The sequence below is a fragment of the Camarhynchus parvulus genome, chromosome 8, assembly GCF_901933205.1.
Source record: "Camarhynchus parvulus chromosome 8, STF_HiC, whole genome shotgun sequence".
NCBI lineage: Eukaryota > Metazoa > Chordata > Aves > Passeriformes > Thraupidae > Camarhynchus > Camarhynchus parvulus.
In genome coordinates this window covers 5,766,575-5,785,130 of record NC_044578.1, presented here as the reverse complement: position 1 = coordinate 5,785,130, position 18,556 = coordinate 5,766,575, and the positions used below count along the sequence as shown (strand labels likewise).

The 18,556-nt window shown below is 39.5% G+C and overlaps 1 protein-coding gene across 2 annotated transcripts in view; it reads left to right on the top strand.

The window, feature by feature from the left end:
- Window positions 1–18,556, top strand: part of ZFYVE9 (zinc finger FYVE-type containing 9) — a 55,468-nt gene that overhangs the window by 23,095 nt on the left and 13,817 nt on the right. For both annotated transcript variants that reach the window (XM_030953083.1, XM_030953084.1), the window contains 6 exons: window positions 4,189–4,288; window positions 7,863–8,039; window positions 8,366–8,535; window positions 9,285–9,408; window positions 10,549–10,671; window positions 11,848–12,003. In XM_030953083.1, coding sequence (XP_030808943.1) covers window positions 4,189–4,288; window positions 7,863–8,039; window positions 8,366–8,535; window positions 9,285–9,408; window positions 10,549–10,671; window positions 11,848–12,003 — 850 coding nt within the window. The remainder of the gene's footprint in view (window positions 1–4,188; window positions 4,289–7,862; window positions 8,040–8,365; window positions 8,536–9,284; window positions 9,409–10,548; window positions 10,672–11,847; window positions 12,004–18,556) is intronic.

Genomic DNA, 18,556 nt, shown 5'->3' with positions numbered 1-18,556 from the left:
CCCATTAAAGTTATAGTATACAAACTTGTATATTGGGAGTGGGCTGTTGGATTGCTGGCATTCCTCCTGGTTTACATGGCTGATGAACTCAGTTCTTCTCAGTCTTCTCTACTATTCTTATATTGCTTACATTATTTTAAATAGTATTAACATGGTTTTTAACATACATTTGCTCTTGGGGCAAAAAAAAGTGGTTAACTGTAATGTAGTGTATGTCCACATGGTGAAAAATGTCATAATGAAGACAACTAAAGCATAATTTCTGTATCACTTTTTGTTGTGTAAGAAATACTTTATTGTTGAGAATGTTTTAACATTTTATGTGCCATCTAGGTGAAGTAAAATTCTTATCTGATGATTTTATTGTAAATTATTAACCTGTAAAGTATTCCAAATATCTTTTACTGAAATATATATCAGTGACATAAGTAGGAACTCAGGGAGAAAATAATGATGATTCAAAAGCAGTAAAGTAACACTTGTTAATTAGGTATTAATGAATATTGTAGAAAGAAATACTAAAACCAACAAGAAGTAGAATAAAAAAAAACTTAAGTTCATTTAGGCCTCATTCAAAGGTTTCTGAAGTTGATTGAAAGACCTGGCTGCTATGGGTGATAATTTTTGCTACCAGAAGAGTGCAGGGAAGGCAGAATGATGTGGATAAAGAACCTAAAAGAAGCAAACATATCAGGAAAGCTCAAACCCTTGTGCCAGCTAGTTCTGGAAGCAGCCCAGCAGAGCCCCCAGGCTTGCTCCTGTTCCCTTTAGGAACCAGAGTGCACAGCACTCAGCCCCTCACTGGAGAAATGCTGAGCAGTCTTTCCCAGGGCGCTGTGAAAAGCTGAGCAGACATTCCCTGTGCACTGCTCCAGGACTTGCCGTCGGTTCAGCCCATCCTGCAGCAGCTTGGTTGCAGTGGAGGTCCTGATGTGGAGCCAGTAACAACCACAGGTGATCAATGAGCACCACAAAAAGCACATGCCTGCTTCAGTGTACTTTGGGTTTACATCAGGGGCCTCATTCTTCTCATAGCAGTTAAGGAGAATCTGTAAGGCATGGAAGTTAAAGGATTGTCCATGATTTTAGCTTTGATATGTTAACTGATACAGTTATTTAGGTGGCTTTTTTTCTAGTTGGACAAATATGATTTCATGTGCAGTAAGTTTTTTTTACTTATTTTTGTGTTTTAAACAAGTTTATTGCTTAGATTTAATTGCTTCTCTGTAATGACTGGAGCTCTGAGTAGCACAGATGAATGCAGAAAATTAAAAGTATCTGTAAATGGATAAAACATGCAATGATGGAACAAGGCCAAAAATGTCTATATGTTTTTTTATTTTTACATTCTTCTGATAAACCTTGAGAAGAGCCACCAGTGCCAATGGGGTTTTTTTGATTATATGTGGGAAATGGATAAAATAAAAAATCCCTCTACTCAGTAGACAAACTGACTCAGTAGACTTAGAATGGATTTATTTTTAGAAGCTTTTGTCAGCAAATGTTTATCTGGGCCAAATTTGCACAAGTGCAACCAAAAGATGTCTCAGAAAGGACTCACTAATAAATGCTAAGGATCAGTGTAAGTCAAATAATACTTAGCACATACTGCAAATTGCTTTACAGCCCTTAATTCCTGTGTGATTGTGGGCAGAGAGAGACCAAGGCTTTGACAGACAAGTTCTGATGAATGTGGCTGCAGTGGCTTGAGAAATCCCAGTTCTCAGCTGGCTGCTCCTGCTTTCTGGTCACCAGCCCCAGAGCAGTTGAAACTTCACTAGTGAAGCCATTCCTCAGGGAGCAGATCTAGAAGCTAAAACCTCTTCTGGTTCCAGTAGTGGAAGCTTAATCATAGAAACAATGCACACCATGTGTGGTGTAGGAACTCCTGAACCACAGGGATGCTTGCCCTGGCAAATGTCTGAATCTCACTAAAAGAACTGGGGAGACAACATCTTCAACCCTTGCAGTTATTTGTTTCTAGGGGAAGTCATGGGATTAAATATTTGGAACAGAAGCTTTAGCACAACAGTTTCTGTTTAAGCTTTATTAGCATTGTGACAAATCATTTTAGTAGGGGTGAATGTATCTGTTTCATTTGGGAATAAACCCTGCATTTAAAAATAATTGAGTGGCAACTAGGAAGTCTGGGGTTTTAATTTCAGGGTGATAATTGCAAAGTTAATGGATTATATGAACCATTTGGATTGATAGAAAGTAATACAGTTACAGTAAATTTTGAGTTAAAATAAAGAACCTGATGAATGTGTGGACACATTCATAAATTATATGTTCTGTATTTATGTACCTTCTATTGTCAGATTAAATCATCATCCTTGATAGGAAAACCAGAAGGTTTATATGCAATCTTTTTTATTGACAATCAAAATGATATTTTTCTACTAAAATACTAAAAAACCCAGCAATTCCACTACCAACTAATTCTTTAACAACTCCTAGCGAACCTGAAAACCCTAGTAACATAAAAACTTGCTTTGACACTGCTCTGTTGTTTTTTTATAGCATGATGTGCTGAGATCATGACTTGGTGGTTGTTAATAACAAGTCTGACTTCTCAGTTGTGCTGGATTGCGTTCCCTGCATTACTGCTGCTCAAGGCTGATGCAGCCTGAGAGAGGAGGTGGGGATGTTCTGTCATTGCTTCTATTTTCTCTTTTAATATTTAAATCTTTGCATTCGGGAGCTGTCATGAATGTGTTGTTTGAAAAAGGGTCCTAAATTAGATATTAATTTGTGTTGGGCCTTCATTTATGGTTGACAACATTGATTTTTCCATGTTCAATACTGAATGAACTTTTGACTGGAAGTTTTGCCCAGAAAACTGAAATGATGTCGAATGTCTCTAAAATATGCTGTGATATTGTTTTAAATATTCCCTAGAATACATGCAGATTGTGTTGAGATGTATGTGCAGGAATCAGATTTTTCAAATATATTTACTTTGGTTTTTTAAAGGTTTTCACATATGTGAAAGGGTGGATTTTATTTTTGCATTAAAATTCCAGTCTATGCTTAATTATATTTTGTTTCTGAAATGTTTGAGTTGTCATAGTTAGAAAACATTAAAACTGGTTCTAATGAGACAGGGCTGAGCTTTCTGCACATTTGTTTTTCAGCTCTCATGTTTAGTTCAGAACCTGTATTTACTTATTTTGAACACTTGCCACTAAAAGTAGTTGTAATTTGGTGTGATCTTTAACTTGGTTGAAATTTAATTAGGCTTAAACACATTTATATATAACAATCCTGTGTAGCTTCTTGTCTGTATTATAGGAATAATGCTGCTGGAGTGATAGGAATATTTTTTTAAATTTAGAAAGCGTTATAGATCATAATAATGCATAGTGTATTGCAGAGATAATATCCACCCGTAATTAAATTTTGAAATTCTCTCTTGATATCTAAGCTCATTTGTTAGGCAGCTGCTGCTGTTTCTAGATCTCCTGAGTGTGACATTACCTTTCTGCAGGACGTGGATCTTCATCAGTATCTTCATATCACTGGGAAAATAACCCCGAGGAACTGTTTTTTTTAAATAAAGACAATGTAATTATTTAAAATGAATAAGAAATCATAAAGGGCACGTGTTCTGCAAGATTTCAGGATTTTGAGAAGGCAGCCCATTCCAATGTTGAATCACCCCTTCTGTGAAGAAATTCCTCCTAATGTCCAGAAATTCCTTCTAATGTCCAATCCCATGTAAATGAATTGTGCTGCTGCAAAGAATTAATTAAGCTTGAATTAATCTGTGCCTTAGCAGTTTCTTTTATATATATGGAATACGTGTGCATTGAATTGCTATTTAATTCTAGGAAGTACTCATGCTTTTTCTAAGACTGAAGTTAATTCCCAAATTGTTAATTCTGTGAAGGATTGTAATGAGGTAGGTATTTTTTACCCCCATTGTCATTTATACCAAACAGTTTTAACAACACTACAGTGCAGTATCAGGACAAAATGCGTTTATGTGTTCCACAAAATAATCATCATGATTAGTAGTATAGGCACCCTGGGTAGGTATTGGTCACTGTGGCTTTAATGGGAAAATACTGATTTTTTTTACCTCTATATTTTGCCTTTCAAGAGCTTTGCAGACACTCAGATGTGCAGGTCCATCAGTTTGTCCCATGTTTGTGCACACCCCTGAGCAGTTTCCCTGTGTTCCAGGTGTTTTGTGCCACGTGCTGTAGCCTGAAGTGCAAGCTGCTCTACATGGACCGAAAGGAAGCCAGAGTGTGTGTGATCTGCCACTCAGTGCTGATGAATGGTGAGTGGGCAGGGAACTGAGATCTGGCACCTCACTGGCTTTGTGTGGAGCTGCAGTGAGGGTATTTCAAAAGAAAAAATATCAAAATACTTCATTTGTATGGTTAAGTATTCGGAAACAGTAAAGGTGCTTGAGAGGCTGGCGTGGAATTCCAGTGAAGAGTAGAAAAACTGGTAAGGTTGCAGTGAGTTTGAAAGCTTTCATTTGGGAGTGCTCTACCAGGATTGCGAAAACTGTGACTTTGAGGTTGATTCAGAAGTGTCCTCTGTATCCTTTGTGGCCTGAGTAGATAGCCTGCTACACATTTAGATGGAATGCCAAAGATGTGCATGATGTCTCTGTTCTAGATCATGCACTGTAGGAGACTGGGAACGTAGTGTTTATCCACAAATTAATTCAGCTCCTCTTCTTAACTCCTTGATGCTAGAGTAGGAGGTCTTGTCTAAATACAGGTCCCCAAATGTGGACAGCTGAGCTTAGATGGTTACATTCACACATTCCTGGAGAGTGTCAAACCCAGGGTGGTGCTGTGGCTAAAAGCCTGGTGAGAACATGGGACACAGGAGAGAGGTCACAAGTACTTCTGAAGTTCACATGCAGAGCTGATAGGAAGTTCTATCGCCTCTGCTTGGTGTAAGGAAAAACTCTGGTTTTGGCCAGCAGTCTGTGGAGTGTATTTTGTGTGTTGTTCTTTATTGTGTTAACACTTCAGAGCTGTGCTATAAATATGGGGAAACACAGAGCACTCCCTTGAGGCCTGTGGAAATCTCTAGAACTTCCCTCACTGGCAGTTACCTTTGGGTGATGATCTGTACAGCTGAGTTACGCCCATGACAGTGAGACAGCTGCTGCTGAAAGACTCAATGTTCAGTTCTTCTGTCTTGAATTGAGAAGGCAGAGAAATTGGATTAGGTTGAGAGAGGACCCATGTGGGTGCTTAATTCATGAGATAACCTGTCTCATAGTGAGAAATTCCAGGCATTTTGGCTTATTAGTGGGAAGGTGAATGGGTGTCTTGGTCCTGGGGTATAAATATATATCTGGATCACTGAAACTTGATGCCAGAAGTGAATTCAGTGGTAGAGGACAGTCTGACAGGTGCATTCTAACATTCTAAAAGGTCCAATGAGAAGTCAGGGAAATTCAGACTCTAAATGCCAGCTTTTAATGGTTAGAATTACTGTGCAGTAATTATCAGGATGGTTTATCATGGAATATCCATTGCTGCAATTGTTTAGCTAAACTTTGGAGACTTTTAGCAGAAATTCTAACCAAGAATTAGTTTGGAAAATTGTGGTTTGTGGCAGCGTCACAGAAAGTAATTTTGGCATTATCTTTACATATTTCTGCATAGTGGATTATTTGGGCTGTTTTCAGAAAGATCTCTTACTTTGTTTTTTGAACATCTAAACTAAATTTAAGGTCATAGCTTTATTTTTTCTCCAGAGAAGTTGGGTATTGGTTCAGGTTTGGTTGAAAGTAACTGAGTGCTTAGTCTTGAGATGAGAATATAAAAGTAGACAGTATCTGTTATTAAACAGGAATATAATTTTCTCAGAAATAATTCAAAAATATGAAATGCTTCAAAAATATTAAACATTAATCGCTGTACAGTGGTAGGTTTTAATTATTAATAATTCTTTACTCTAGGCCAAATGTGTAAGGTGACAGGAAATTGTAGATTATAGTATTTAGAAATTAAAAACTAGTCCCAGTAATGATGCTGAAGGGGTTCTAACTGTTACATTTTGAGAGGTAGAAATGAACACATTTTGAAGTGTACAAGAACAAGGAATTACAAATATACTTAGCAAAAGACAGCTGGCTCTCTCCTGGTGAGGAGGATTAATTTTCATCTGGGGGAAGGGAAGAATCTGTAAATATTTTGTTGAAACCAAAGTGTTGTTTCAAAAAGACATAATAAAACTGATCATATTATAATGATTTCATTTGAAAGCCTCTCTGTCCTGTTGCCAGGGCAGATGCACATGAATGGCAGCAGTGACAGCAGTGCCTGGTTCCTTCCAGGCCAGTGCTGTGCTTGCCCTGTCTCCCTCTGTTCCTGTCCCTGCTGCTGTGCTTCATGGTGATGCTTTGGGTTAGTTCACCTGTAGCCTGATTGCATCCCACCCCTCCTGGTCCTTCCAGTTTCTTAGTCAATGCAGCTTTTGGGCCTCCTGTCCCTGTCAGTGCAGCAGGTTAAGCATTAATCTTTGCACAGTCCTGGAAGCAGGGGCAGGAACTGTAAAAGCAGTTATTATGTCACTTGATTGCTCAGAACCTGGTTTGTGTTTGACTGGGGTGTGACGGGGAGGGTTTTGTGTTTTCTGGCATGTTACCATGGCCAGGCTATGTGTTTCATCAGTTTCCAATGCTAGTTTTAGTGTATTTTCAGTTGGTAGATGTGCTGATTTGGCACTTCACTCCATTTAAAGAAGGCTCTAAGAATGCTTTTTTACTTTTCTGATAAAGGAGCCCTGGACAGATAACTTTGTACATTTTTAATACTTTCTTCTTTCAGGACTTTTACTATAACTAGTATAGAATTGCTGTTTAAAAAATGCTTTGGTTCAAGTAATTTTCTCAGCTGGAATGCCAATACATTTTTCATTGACAAGCATTTCACTATTGGTTTTGAAGGTTGATGGGGGAAGCAGGAGGGTTTATGTTCTGTTGAGTTCTGTTTGGCCTTTTTTTTGGTCTTGTTATTTCCACCTTGGTTTTCTAACAATTTGCAGCTGAGGGAACGCAAGGATGTACATGCTCTGAGAGCTTAGGTGCCATGATATTTATGCCTGACTCAAAAAATGCATTAATTTGTAACACACTAATATGGTTGTGGGTGCAAACACACATAGGAATTTTCTGGCATCTTGCTACAAGCCTCCCTTAGAGTTAAAAAAGAAGTTGCACTGTGGAGATAGTCTGGTTTACTCACTGGAGGAGATTTTCCTATGATAGATGTTGTTGACAAAGAAGATTTATGGGTTATTTTTTGACCAGTTGAATTAAGGCTCAAGTCACGCCTTCCAAATTAATAGCATAAGGGTTTTTTTCAGAATAAAAGTTGTTGATCTGTACACAACTGCCCTGGACACAAAGAAATGCAGGGTGCTTTTTATCATAAATGTAAGCTAAATCTGCTCAAGTATTTTGTGGGTTATGAATGATTTGTAGTAAAAACATCTATTTGTCCATGCATTATGATATATATATATATATATATATATATACACACACACACATACATACACATATATATATATATTTATGTACACATTGACTTTTCAATTAAATCTTTGAAGAAGAAACAAAATGAAGCAAGTCAAAGTGTATTTTAACTCTTTTCAGAAAATACTTCTTTTTGGACTGATATTTTTATTGCATGGGGCCAGTGCAGTTTCTCCTTATGTTTTTCTTGCTTAATTGCAGTCTCCTGGGCTGGTACATGGAGGGAATGGTCTTTGGGAGGTGGCAGGGTCCATACTGACATCAGCTGAGAACTTAACACAGTGTTTTGGACTGTTAGACACCTTCCTCTGTGTTGATGGCTCTTGTTCTTTGTTTGCTTTAGCTCAAGCCTGGGAGAACATGATGAGTGCCTCAAGCCAGAGCCCTAACCCTAACAATCCTGCTGAATACTGTTCTACTATCCCTCCTTTGCAGCAGGCTCAGGCCTCGGGCGCCCTGAGCTCCCCGCCTCCCACTGTCATGGTACCTGTGGGAGTTCTGAAGCATCCTGGAGCAGAAGGTAAGAACACTTCTTTTTTCTTTCCGTTTACTTGTAGGAAGAATTTGGAAAGAATATCTGCACTTTATCCATTCCAAATAATGGCTAATGCCAGTGAGCTGTTCCTGCCCTCAGCAGGGACATGAGGTTTTTCAGGACGTGTAAACTGTTCTCAGTGGTTGTGTCTGTACATGATGCTGCCATAGGGAATGCACTAGGTGATGTCTTAAGTTCCTTCCAATCCACATTTTTATATTTATTTTTTCCGTTTTGCTGTTTTATACTCAGATTTTCCTAGGCAGTGTTGCTGTGAGATGTTAAATGCTGTATTTTTATGTTCTCTCCAGTGGCTCAGCCTAGAGAACAAAGGCGTGTTTGGTTTGCTGATGGGATTTTACCCAATGGAGAAGTTGCCGATGCAGCAAAGCTGACAGTGGCTGGGACAACTTCCACAGGAACCTTAGCAGTGTCTCATGATCCACCAAAGCCCATGGCCAACAACACTTCATCAGCAGAAGTAAGGGAGTATTTGGCATTCAAAATCCTGTGTTTGCCCCTTGGTTGTGAGTGGTCTGTGAGTTGCTGTGGTGACTGCAATAAGACTCATGCAGGAAATCTGCTCAGGCTTGTCTTAATATGTTGCATAGCAAATGTTGTCCTTATTTGAATGTTTGCAGAGTACTGAAACAACCGTATCTTTTTAAATTAAATGAAGAGTTTTGGGGCAAAGCAGTAGGAATGTTTGTTGTCTGTGTGGCTTCCAGTTATTTGGCTGTACAGCTGGTGTGTGAAGGATGTTTGTGTAACACATGCTTTAAAAAAGGTGAGTCGTGGTCAGGAAGGACTTTGAAACAATAAGATCATCAGAGTGTGGATCAGAAGAATATTCTGTCACAAAATTATGTATGCAGGAAAGTGCAGATAAAGTTAACCATGTTAAGTCCACCATACCTCATGTAAGTGGAATTGAGACTCTGCAAAAAGTTCAAATGGGCGTAGATGCATTATGATTTTGTAAAGAAATGGATATGTATGATGTTAGAGAAGGGAGGTGCAGGCTCTGAGCAGATTTTCTAGCAATAGTTCACATACAGGAGTCATCACATGATCATCTGTTGTTACAGAGCCAAATTACTTGGTGCTTCTGTTTCTCCAGCAGACACAGACTCCTTCACCTACATCTATAATAATTTAGCCAGCCACTCTTACATTTTTATTATTATTGCTGTTTTAATGTTGTCCTTCCTTGTTGTTTGCTTCTTGTAGAGTGATAATGCCTCTGTATTCTCGGGAAATATAACTCAGGTTGGCAGTCCTGTTGGCAGTGCAATGAATCTGATTCCTGAAGATGGTCTTCCTCCAATTCTCATCTCCACTGGAGTAAAAGGAGGTGAGGGTATAATTTGGCAGCCAGCTTTTATGCTTACCAGATGCAATAACCTAGTGGCTGGTGTGTTTATTTTAAAAATAAGATGCTGGCAGTGTGCTGAGTATTGGAAATAATTCTCAGTAAGCACTTGTGGGTAAATGTTGGGCCACTCCTTTGCACAATTGGTCCCTATTTGCATCCAGGAAAAGCTCCACCTTGCAGTGAAATTCCTGTAACAAGTAAAACACAAAGCAAAAAATTAACTGCAGTCCAGAAACGTGCTAATTTCTTTACTAATCGGACTGTGGGGAATGTTTCAAACAGAGATAGGTTTTAATTAGTCTTTTGAATATTCATGCTTCCCTTGTCTGAAATTCTGTTGGAACATGGGCTCTGTCTGAGGCATCCCCAAGCACTGCATTCAACAGCACTACTGCACATCACAGCCCACAGTGCAGCTTTTAGTCATTGTGATATCCCTTTATAAAGGATCCAAATTGAGGAGGCTTCAGAAAATTAAAAACTAATTTTGAAAATATTAGAAAATGTGTATTTGTTTATGTTAAATTGCTTTCCACAGTCTGATTCATGACATCCTTTAATACATCCCTGTAATGAACTTATTTTCTCTTCTTTGGTTGTTTTATTCCTCCTAGATATTTTGCTGACACATTGTGTTTCTAATGTTAAATTGAAAGTAACCTTTTATTTCAGGATAGTGTCAAAACCAAAATGTGAGCAGAATTTAATTTCAGATCTGTTCCATCCTGTGTTTGCTGATTATGGTAGTTTGGGACTGATGCCCTTCAGCCTTGCTGTGATTTAAATAACAATTCTTAACTTCTTAGTCATTTGGGATTTCAGTTGACATTGTGACACATTTTTCAATTTGATTTCAATTTTCTCCTCTAGTTGATACTGAAAAATAGTTATTTTTCAGAAACAAGCTGTACCTTTCTAAAGGATGTACAGAGGCTATCTCATAAATTCTGTTGAAGTTTGAAAATACCAGTCTAGAAAATAATCACTTAAACCAGCAATACTTAAAAAAGTTTTTGTCTAAAAGGTCAAAACAGTAAAAAGAATTGGAATTTGGGTTATCTGATTATAATGTACAGTCTGTACCAGTAATTTATGGATTTCATTGTGTTTCTTTCGTAGACTATGCTGTGGAAGAGAGACCTTCTCAGATCTCTGTCATGCAGCAGCTGGAGGATGGTGGCCCTGACCCTCTAGTATTTGTTTTAAATGCTAATTTGCTGTCCATGGTAAAAATAGTAAATTGTAAGTGTTTATTATTAAATAAGTCTTAGTCTATGACAGGGGGAATGTTATCTAGATTATTATTAGGAACAGCAGCATTTTTATTTGGTAAGATAGTCTCAGAAAAAGTATATAGGTTGAAAACTTTGTACTGAGCCATATTAAGTTAAATGTCAAAAACCCCTTTTCTGGTGATTTAGGTATTAGAACATATAATTTTATGTAGAAAATAGAAACTGGACTGATGGAGCCTCCCGTCTCAGGTTTGGAGATCAGTGTCCCCTGTAGAGCTTAGTAGGGCAGGGTATTTTATCACCCATTTTCCTTTGGTTGCTTCACTTATTCCCCTGTCATCCCATTCTGGAAAAAGCAGATGGGATCCCATAACAGTGCAGAGGTTCCATTCCCCTGTGCACCTCTTCTGTCCCTTTCTGTCCTGTGCCTGTGTGTACCTGTGCTGAGGGAGGAGTGGAGAGGCACAGCTGAGGAACCTCAGTTCCTCAGCTGATCAGTTCCTCAGCTGATCTCTGCTGGATAGAAACACAATGAGAAATTGGGAAGGACAGTTTTGTATTAATAAATTGTTTATTGTAAACCTTTCAGCATCTCTTGGATTGCAGTACAATGTTTTACATATGTGTAAAAAGTCAATATATTATAGACACAGATTTTATTTCAAATAACTTAGAATTCTCAAGAAATGAAGCTCAGAGCATGTATCATTACTAACATTCCTGTGAAGCAGAACAACACAGTGAGGTCTCATGGAGACACCTGACATCCAGCTCTCCATATTAAGGAAGGTATCACTGCTGGAAACTGTTTTAGCTGTCAGGATCATGGTGCACACAGCCAACAGCCTGGTCCCTTCCCAGGCTCCTTCAGTCACATTTAAATCCTGTCCTTTCATTTGAATACAGAAACTGCTAAAAGTCTGCTCTGTGGTGTTAACCCCAAGATCTGACTGGGAGCTGTAATACTCTGGCTCTTCAGCTGTAAACTGGGAATTGCTGAGCTGCTCTTGTTTTGGATGTGCTTGCCCTCACGGTAACAGATGTAGGACGTAATTTGTCTGTGTGACAGATAACACAACAATACGTGCTGTAAAACTGCTCCTTGCAGTTTTTTTCACTGCAGTGAAATTTTGGCATCCTTTTTGCAATTCTGCTCTGCTGATCCATGTTTCCATCCGTGCAGATGTGAACAGGAAGTGCTGGTGTTTCACCACCAAAGGCATGCACGCGGTGGGGCAGTCGGAGATCGTCATTCTCCTGCAGTGTTTGCCTGATGAGAAATGTTTGCCTAAGGATATCTTTAACCATTTTGTGCAACTTTACCGGGATGCCTTAGCAGGTAGGAATGCTCTCTGTTAAAAATGTTAAAAATCATACAGGGTCAGATACATTTTTGTCACAGCAAATGGCTCTTTTTGAAAAAACCAAAAATATAAAGAGAGAATAAGGATCAAAGCTGATAGAGAGATGAGTTGGTGGTTGTTAGTATCCAGTGTTCTAGTCATCTCACCAGATAAAATGCTGCTAACCTGGGGAGCTGCTCCAAAGATCTTCCAGACAGAAAGAAAATGTTGAGAATTCTTGTGGATAGTATGTTCAGTATCTCCTGACCAGGTAGTTCAGAAGTTTTATTCTCATACTGCCTGTGTCTGTTACTACATTATGGAGATCCTGTTTAAATTTAAAAATAATATATGTATATATGTCCCCAGAATGAACTGTAGAGCATTTCAGAAATTATTCCTGAATTTTGAATTTTTGTATCTTGATTGCAAGATCTTTATACAAACCATTGCACATTTTACATTCACTAGATAAATAGGCTTCCACTTCTAGGTATTTTTGTTGGACCTTAGAATTCAAAAATCCTTGCATAAGGAAATATGCAAGTATTTAGTTCCACTCATCAGAAGATAAAGCTTGTTTTCCAGAGGTGAAATTGGATCACATTAAGGTTATATGCTGAAAATACATTTACAGGAGGTTCTGCTTATCATTCGTAATGCCTTTGGAGTTATTGAATCTAGTACTTTAATAAAATAATGAAAGATATTTGTTTCCTAAAATATTTTTGTACAATAAAGGTCAGCTTGTCCAGAGAGGTTGCCAGGTTCAGAATGTATTATTATCTCCTGTCATAATGGATCTTGTGTGCATGGCAAACAGCTACTGTTCTAAACCTCAATTCATTTGCTTTGTCTTATAATGATGTTATTCAGAGGGAGATAGATATGAGAAATGGCAAGCCTGTGTATATAAATGTGTATATACGTATATTGCAGATATAAATCCAGCTTGGTGTGTATATTGCTATGAAGTTCTGTATAATTACACTAGAGAAATACATAATTTATAACTCCTACATAATGTATTTGGAATTCTTTTTTAGTACTGTAGTGGAAGTAATTTGATATCCTACAATTCCACTGGTGCAAAGAGCTGCTTACTGTTGTACAGTTGTTAATCAGAAACTGAATGTTGCTGTTGAAGAATTCTGCTGTGTGTTTTCTTTTGGTAGGATCTGCTGTGTGTTGTGTTTCCGACATGAAGGATGAGTAGACAGACACCTTCAGTTACTGCATAATGCCTGCAGGTTTTGTAGATAGTGCACCTTGATGAATTCCCAAAGCACTTGGGAATGCTCTTTCAACATCCATCCTTTTTTTCTTTCCAAGGCACGCCTTGAGAGGCAGAAGGATCTGTTAGCATATTTGTAACTTGGCTGCTTTAAACATTATTCAGGCAGAGAGGAGGTGATGCTGTAGGGGTTTCAGTTTGGTGTCTGTAATCCCTTGGAAGTGGTTAGCAGTTCTGCTCTTGTAGGTGGAGCCGTGCTTTCCAAGCTGTTCATTTCAGAGGTACTGCACCTCTCCTGGCAATGAGATGATTTAGACATTTAGAGCAAACAAGAATTCCCAGTAGAATTTAGAGACTATTTAACAGCCTGCCTTGCCATTTCATTTTTCATTATATAGTATATTGGCTTAAATATATTCTGTATCAGGAAACGGAAGTAAATTCTGTGTATGTTTTTTATTTATTTCCTTTAGTATAAGTTTTCTTAAAAACCGTAATAAAATAAATGTACTGTAATAAATGTGCTGTAAAAAGTACTTTTTATTGGAATGGAAACAAGAATTACTTTTTATGTTGTTGATATTGCTTTGAAGTGATTTTAGATTTCTTGGTCCTGTTTTCAGTGGGAAAACACAGCATCCCTTTTTGTTTGTTGGATTAAAGCCCAATCCATAGCAAATGATTTCTTCATGAGTCACATGAATTTAGGAGTTTGAATTCTGTGCTCAAGCCTAGAAGCACAAAGTCCTTGTATGTACTCATGGCTCTTCCCAGATGTTTCCGCTTTCCTGAAGGGATGACTTGTTCTGGAGGCAGAGTCCTGCCCTCTGTGCTGGGTGTTGTTTGCAGGCTGGCTCTGGTACGATGGCAGCAGAGAGATTTTGAAGGAAGAAATGGTATTTTTCACTGTAAACTGTATGCATGTGAGTTACAAAAAATTAAAGTCAGTTAAGGCAAGTATTTATTGCTGCTCACTTTTCATCACTTTACTTTTCCTCTGGCCCCTCTGTCATCAAGCTCCCTGCTGTGTTGCTTTTCTTGTTTTGAAATTGGAAGCTAATGATTTCTGTTGTGGTTGTAGTAGTTGCACTGCTGTAGTAGTAATCCCATGATTATCCTTGTCTGTTGGCTATAAGCCTGGCAGTGAATGGGAAAATGAGGACTTCTGTCCATCTGAATGGGTACTTTGAGGCAGTTGGATGTGTTAATGTAGTGCTGCCAGAGATGACCTAGTGTATCAGCTCTGTGCTGGAAGACAATAAAAGCTACTGTTACTTTTGTAGTGGAAATGTAAATCTGGCAACTGCCTGAAATGGCTTTGTGGTCACCCTGGTTTTTGGGGATATTCTCTGTGAGGGTGGGTCTATCCCAGACACAGGTTGTGCGTTTTTTTACCCAGCGTGGTTTTAATTAAGTATGGTGGTAGTTAATTATAGATCTGTAAAGAAGCCCATGTAGATGTTCTGAATAGAGAACAGGTTAACCAATTGGTCTGTGGAAAGGTGGAGACAAAATCAAACTTTATGTGAGGTGAGTGAGTGATGTTAGGAAGGCTGCCACAGAGTAGCCTGAGAAAGTTTTGGATGCTGGCAGCTGCTGCTCTCACTGGTAGTAAGTGAAGCATTATGGCCCTTGGCAATAGGAGGAAGTTCTTTCCAAATTGCTTTCTGATGTGTTTCAATAAAGATATGCTGACCGTGGCCAGAACTTTGAATGTGGAGCTGATGTGGAGGTTTTTCTCAGTGTTGGCATCTGCTACAGATGTGTTGGGGCATCAAGGTACATTCATGGTCTTGGCTCTTCTGTGGCTCTGTGTGGCTCTTGGACTGATGGGATTTGTGTTCCTTTTCCAAAGGAAATGTGCTCATTTGCTCTTGAAGAAAATCTATCTGGCAAGATTGTCCACAGGTGAATATTGCTTTGCATCTCCTGCTGCAGGACTGAGGTGCTGGAGTTTTCAGGATGCCAGCAGAGTTTGGTACATGGCAGTTCCTGGCTGTTCTGGCTGGAATTCCCCAAGCCACAAATAAATGCCTTGCCTGAGTCTGGATGCCATTACCTTTTTTGACCTGGAATTAACCAAAAGATGGGAAGCATACATTAAGAATTTAACCTCACTGTTTTTTGGTAAAAGTACCTTACTGGCTTCACTACTTACGGAGGGCAATAAACAAATGCAGGAATCTTGTTTTTTCCCCCTCATTTACCTTTCCTGGTATAGACTGTTTTGAGGCCAGAAGGGATTGCCAAACTGCTATACAAAGCACATTGTTCATCATGGAAAGATATCTTAGCAAAGAATTCAAAACACTATGGATAAAAGCATCTGTTTTTTCTGGACAGCTTTGTAGGGATGCTTAAGATTTAAAGTCAAGGATAACCCAGTATAATTGAGAAGAAAATAAGTACTGACCTCCTGCAGAATTACTTTAGATGCATCATGCACACTTAAAGCACTTCCTAAATAATGTCAGGTGCTGGCACTTAATATATGGAAAGGCACCTTTCTGCTCACTCTGAGATTGCCTCATTAGAAAGGAAGTTGTGATATGTTTTAAATTAAATTACATGCTTTTGCAAAGGATAGTTATTTTTGAAGGTTTATCTGACGCCTACACTTTCTCTACAAGCCTCTGAAACACTTCTGTGCTTAAAATGTGTAATGGTGCAGTGGGTTTGGTTTGACAATGTCAGGCTGGGAATAGCAACTTCTCAGTGGGGCCTTGGCATGGAATCACCTTCAGAGACAGGGCAGGAAAGACTGACAGCCCCTGGTCAGGGCTGAAATGTTTGAGGGACAAGCCCAAAGAGGCTTTTTGACTTGGTTGTGCTGACTGAAAAGGACACTAAAGAAGTGTGTAGGAAAACCCTTGCTTCTTCCCATGCTGTCCACATCCAGGCTCTTAAGCTGTTATAAATAATGAATTGCAGCACAGCTACCTAATCCCAGTAATTTGTCCTCTTAAAGTGGTGGCAGCCTCTTGGATCCTGCACTGTGCAAGCTGCTTGTGTCAGAAGGAGTAATTTATGATGCTGTGGCTTATGGAAGGAAAGGGCTGAACAGCTGAGTTGCAGATTCAACTCTGAGGGTTTTTTCCACGTTTCCGTTGGCTGAAAAATTATTATTAAGGCATCCCAGGCATGTGAGCCTTGAGACTCCATCTCCTGAAACAGAAAATATAAGTAGTCATCCCCTTCTGCTGCAGCACTTGGCACCAGTCTCAAGTGGAAATGTCTGGTTGCTTTGTCATTCCAGTGGGCAGTGCCACACGTCTCAGATCCATACAGGATTGTACAGCTGCACTTTGCCTGGCCTCTCACACACAGAAAATACACAGAGAAGGGGGCAGAACTCAGTGCAGTTTGGCACTTCATACACGTCATACACTTGAAGGGTAAAGAGGATTATTGTGATCATGTTGTTGGAGCTGAGAACCTCACCAAGTAACTTTATTATCAGGCCTGTAGCTCTATTTGGGTAGGAACAGATGGGAAGGGGAAAAGGAAGTATAAATGAAGAAGAGGCGATTAGTGAGGGTAGGTGGAAACTGCAAAAGCAAACGAGTGCCAGCAGCTATTTTAGATAAGTGAAAATCTTTCTCATGAACACCAGTGGATACACTGGTTTGCACTCACTAGCAGGATGCCCACGTTGGTGCATTGGTGTTTCACTGAGCAGTGTCCCAGCACAGCTGACAGAGCTGCATTTGCACATGGGCAGGAGCAGGGATTCTTGGCAGCTGACATTTGATGTGGCTCTGTTTTTCATGGTAGTTTGACCAGTAGCTGCTTTTCATCAAGTATGCTCAGCTGAGAAGTTGTAGCCACTCCAAGAGTTCTGGAGTTTGATCTGGGTGATCATGTCAGCTTTGGCCTGTGTGTATCTGTAAAATTACAGGTTGGCTTTGCAGGACAGTGGCAAACTCTGAATGAGCCTCACCCTGCTATGGGATGCTGGGCTGCCAAAGCTGTCACCTTCTAACAGGGACCCTAATAATTTACTTTGTGCAGCATTTGTGAGTACAGAAAAAAAATCCACAAAGGGGCCCTGCAATTTGAAAAATAAGGAGCCCCTTGAGCTTATTTCTTAGATGGAGTGTAAAAGGAGCCTTTGCTTACTGACCTGCCAGTCACTGTATGTAAAGCTGGAGGACTCAAGGTAGTGTAAAGATCTATATTGGGTGATGATTGTGCCGTTGTGGTCTGGAGAGGTGCAAAGCAGCGTGGCCACATCTCCAGAGGAAGGGCTGGAATAGCTGTATTATTATAACTTGTATTACTGAGGATGTCAAAGTATCACTTATGTGACTCATAGTTTTACTTACTTAAAACCTGGCATTTGTCTGTGTGTGCATCATGTGTAAAAAAGGAAGAAACTCCCCAGGTAGTGTCCAGTGGATGTGCAGAAAGAGAGGTGCACATCACTGCCTTGAGTTCAGCTACAAACACTGTTATGAGGTGGTGAAGGAGCAGAAACTCCTACTTAGCAGTCTCTGTCTGCAGGTGGGAAAGCCTGGGATTGCTCCAGAAGCCCAGGAGGTCTGCATGAGTACCTCAATCCCATGCAATTCCTCATGAGTGGTGTGATCAAGCACACCATGCTCTCTGAAATTGTCTTTTTCTTTGAGAGCAAATCAGCACTATTAATATTCACATCTTCCTATGGAGAATTGTGATCAGCTGTTCTGTACATTATTTGCATGCTGTTGTTGTCATTTGGTAAAAGGAATCACACCATGGTTCTTTGCTTCAGTGTTAAATGCTGCGTTGGATGCTATAATAACCTAATCAACATTCAGATTCATTCAGCCATTTGAGTATAAACATTTTTGGAAATCAGAAGCATCAAAGAGTAAAAATGTGAATAAAAATTAGTGATGTTTCTCCCCTGTGTCTCTCTCAGTTGCGTTTTACATTAAGTGTACTAATGAAATAAACAGTCTTTTGTGTAATTCTTGAAATGACCCAGATCTTCAATACATGTCTGAGCAGGCACCCCAGTGGTTTGCCTAAATGGAAGGACAACCAGGGGACACTAATTGTTTGACCAGGTGCACATCCTTCCTTAAACTGCAGCTGAATCCGAAAGTTTAGTTCAGACAACAGCAGCTTCTGCAGTGGAAGTCCCTTGAATATCTGTAATGCACTGAAAAAAGGCTTTGTGTGGATGTGTCTGTAGTGCCAGGGGAAGGTTTCAGGTACTATCTTAGCAGCAGTACTGGTCAGAACTCTCCTGTGGTATCCTGAAAGGGCAGTGACAGCCTGGCACAGGTTGCCCAAAACAGCTGTGGTTGACCCATTGTTTCAGGTGTGGT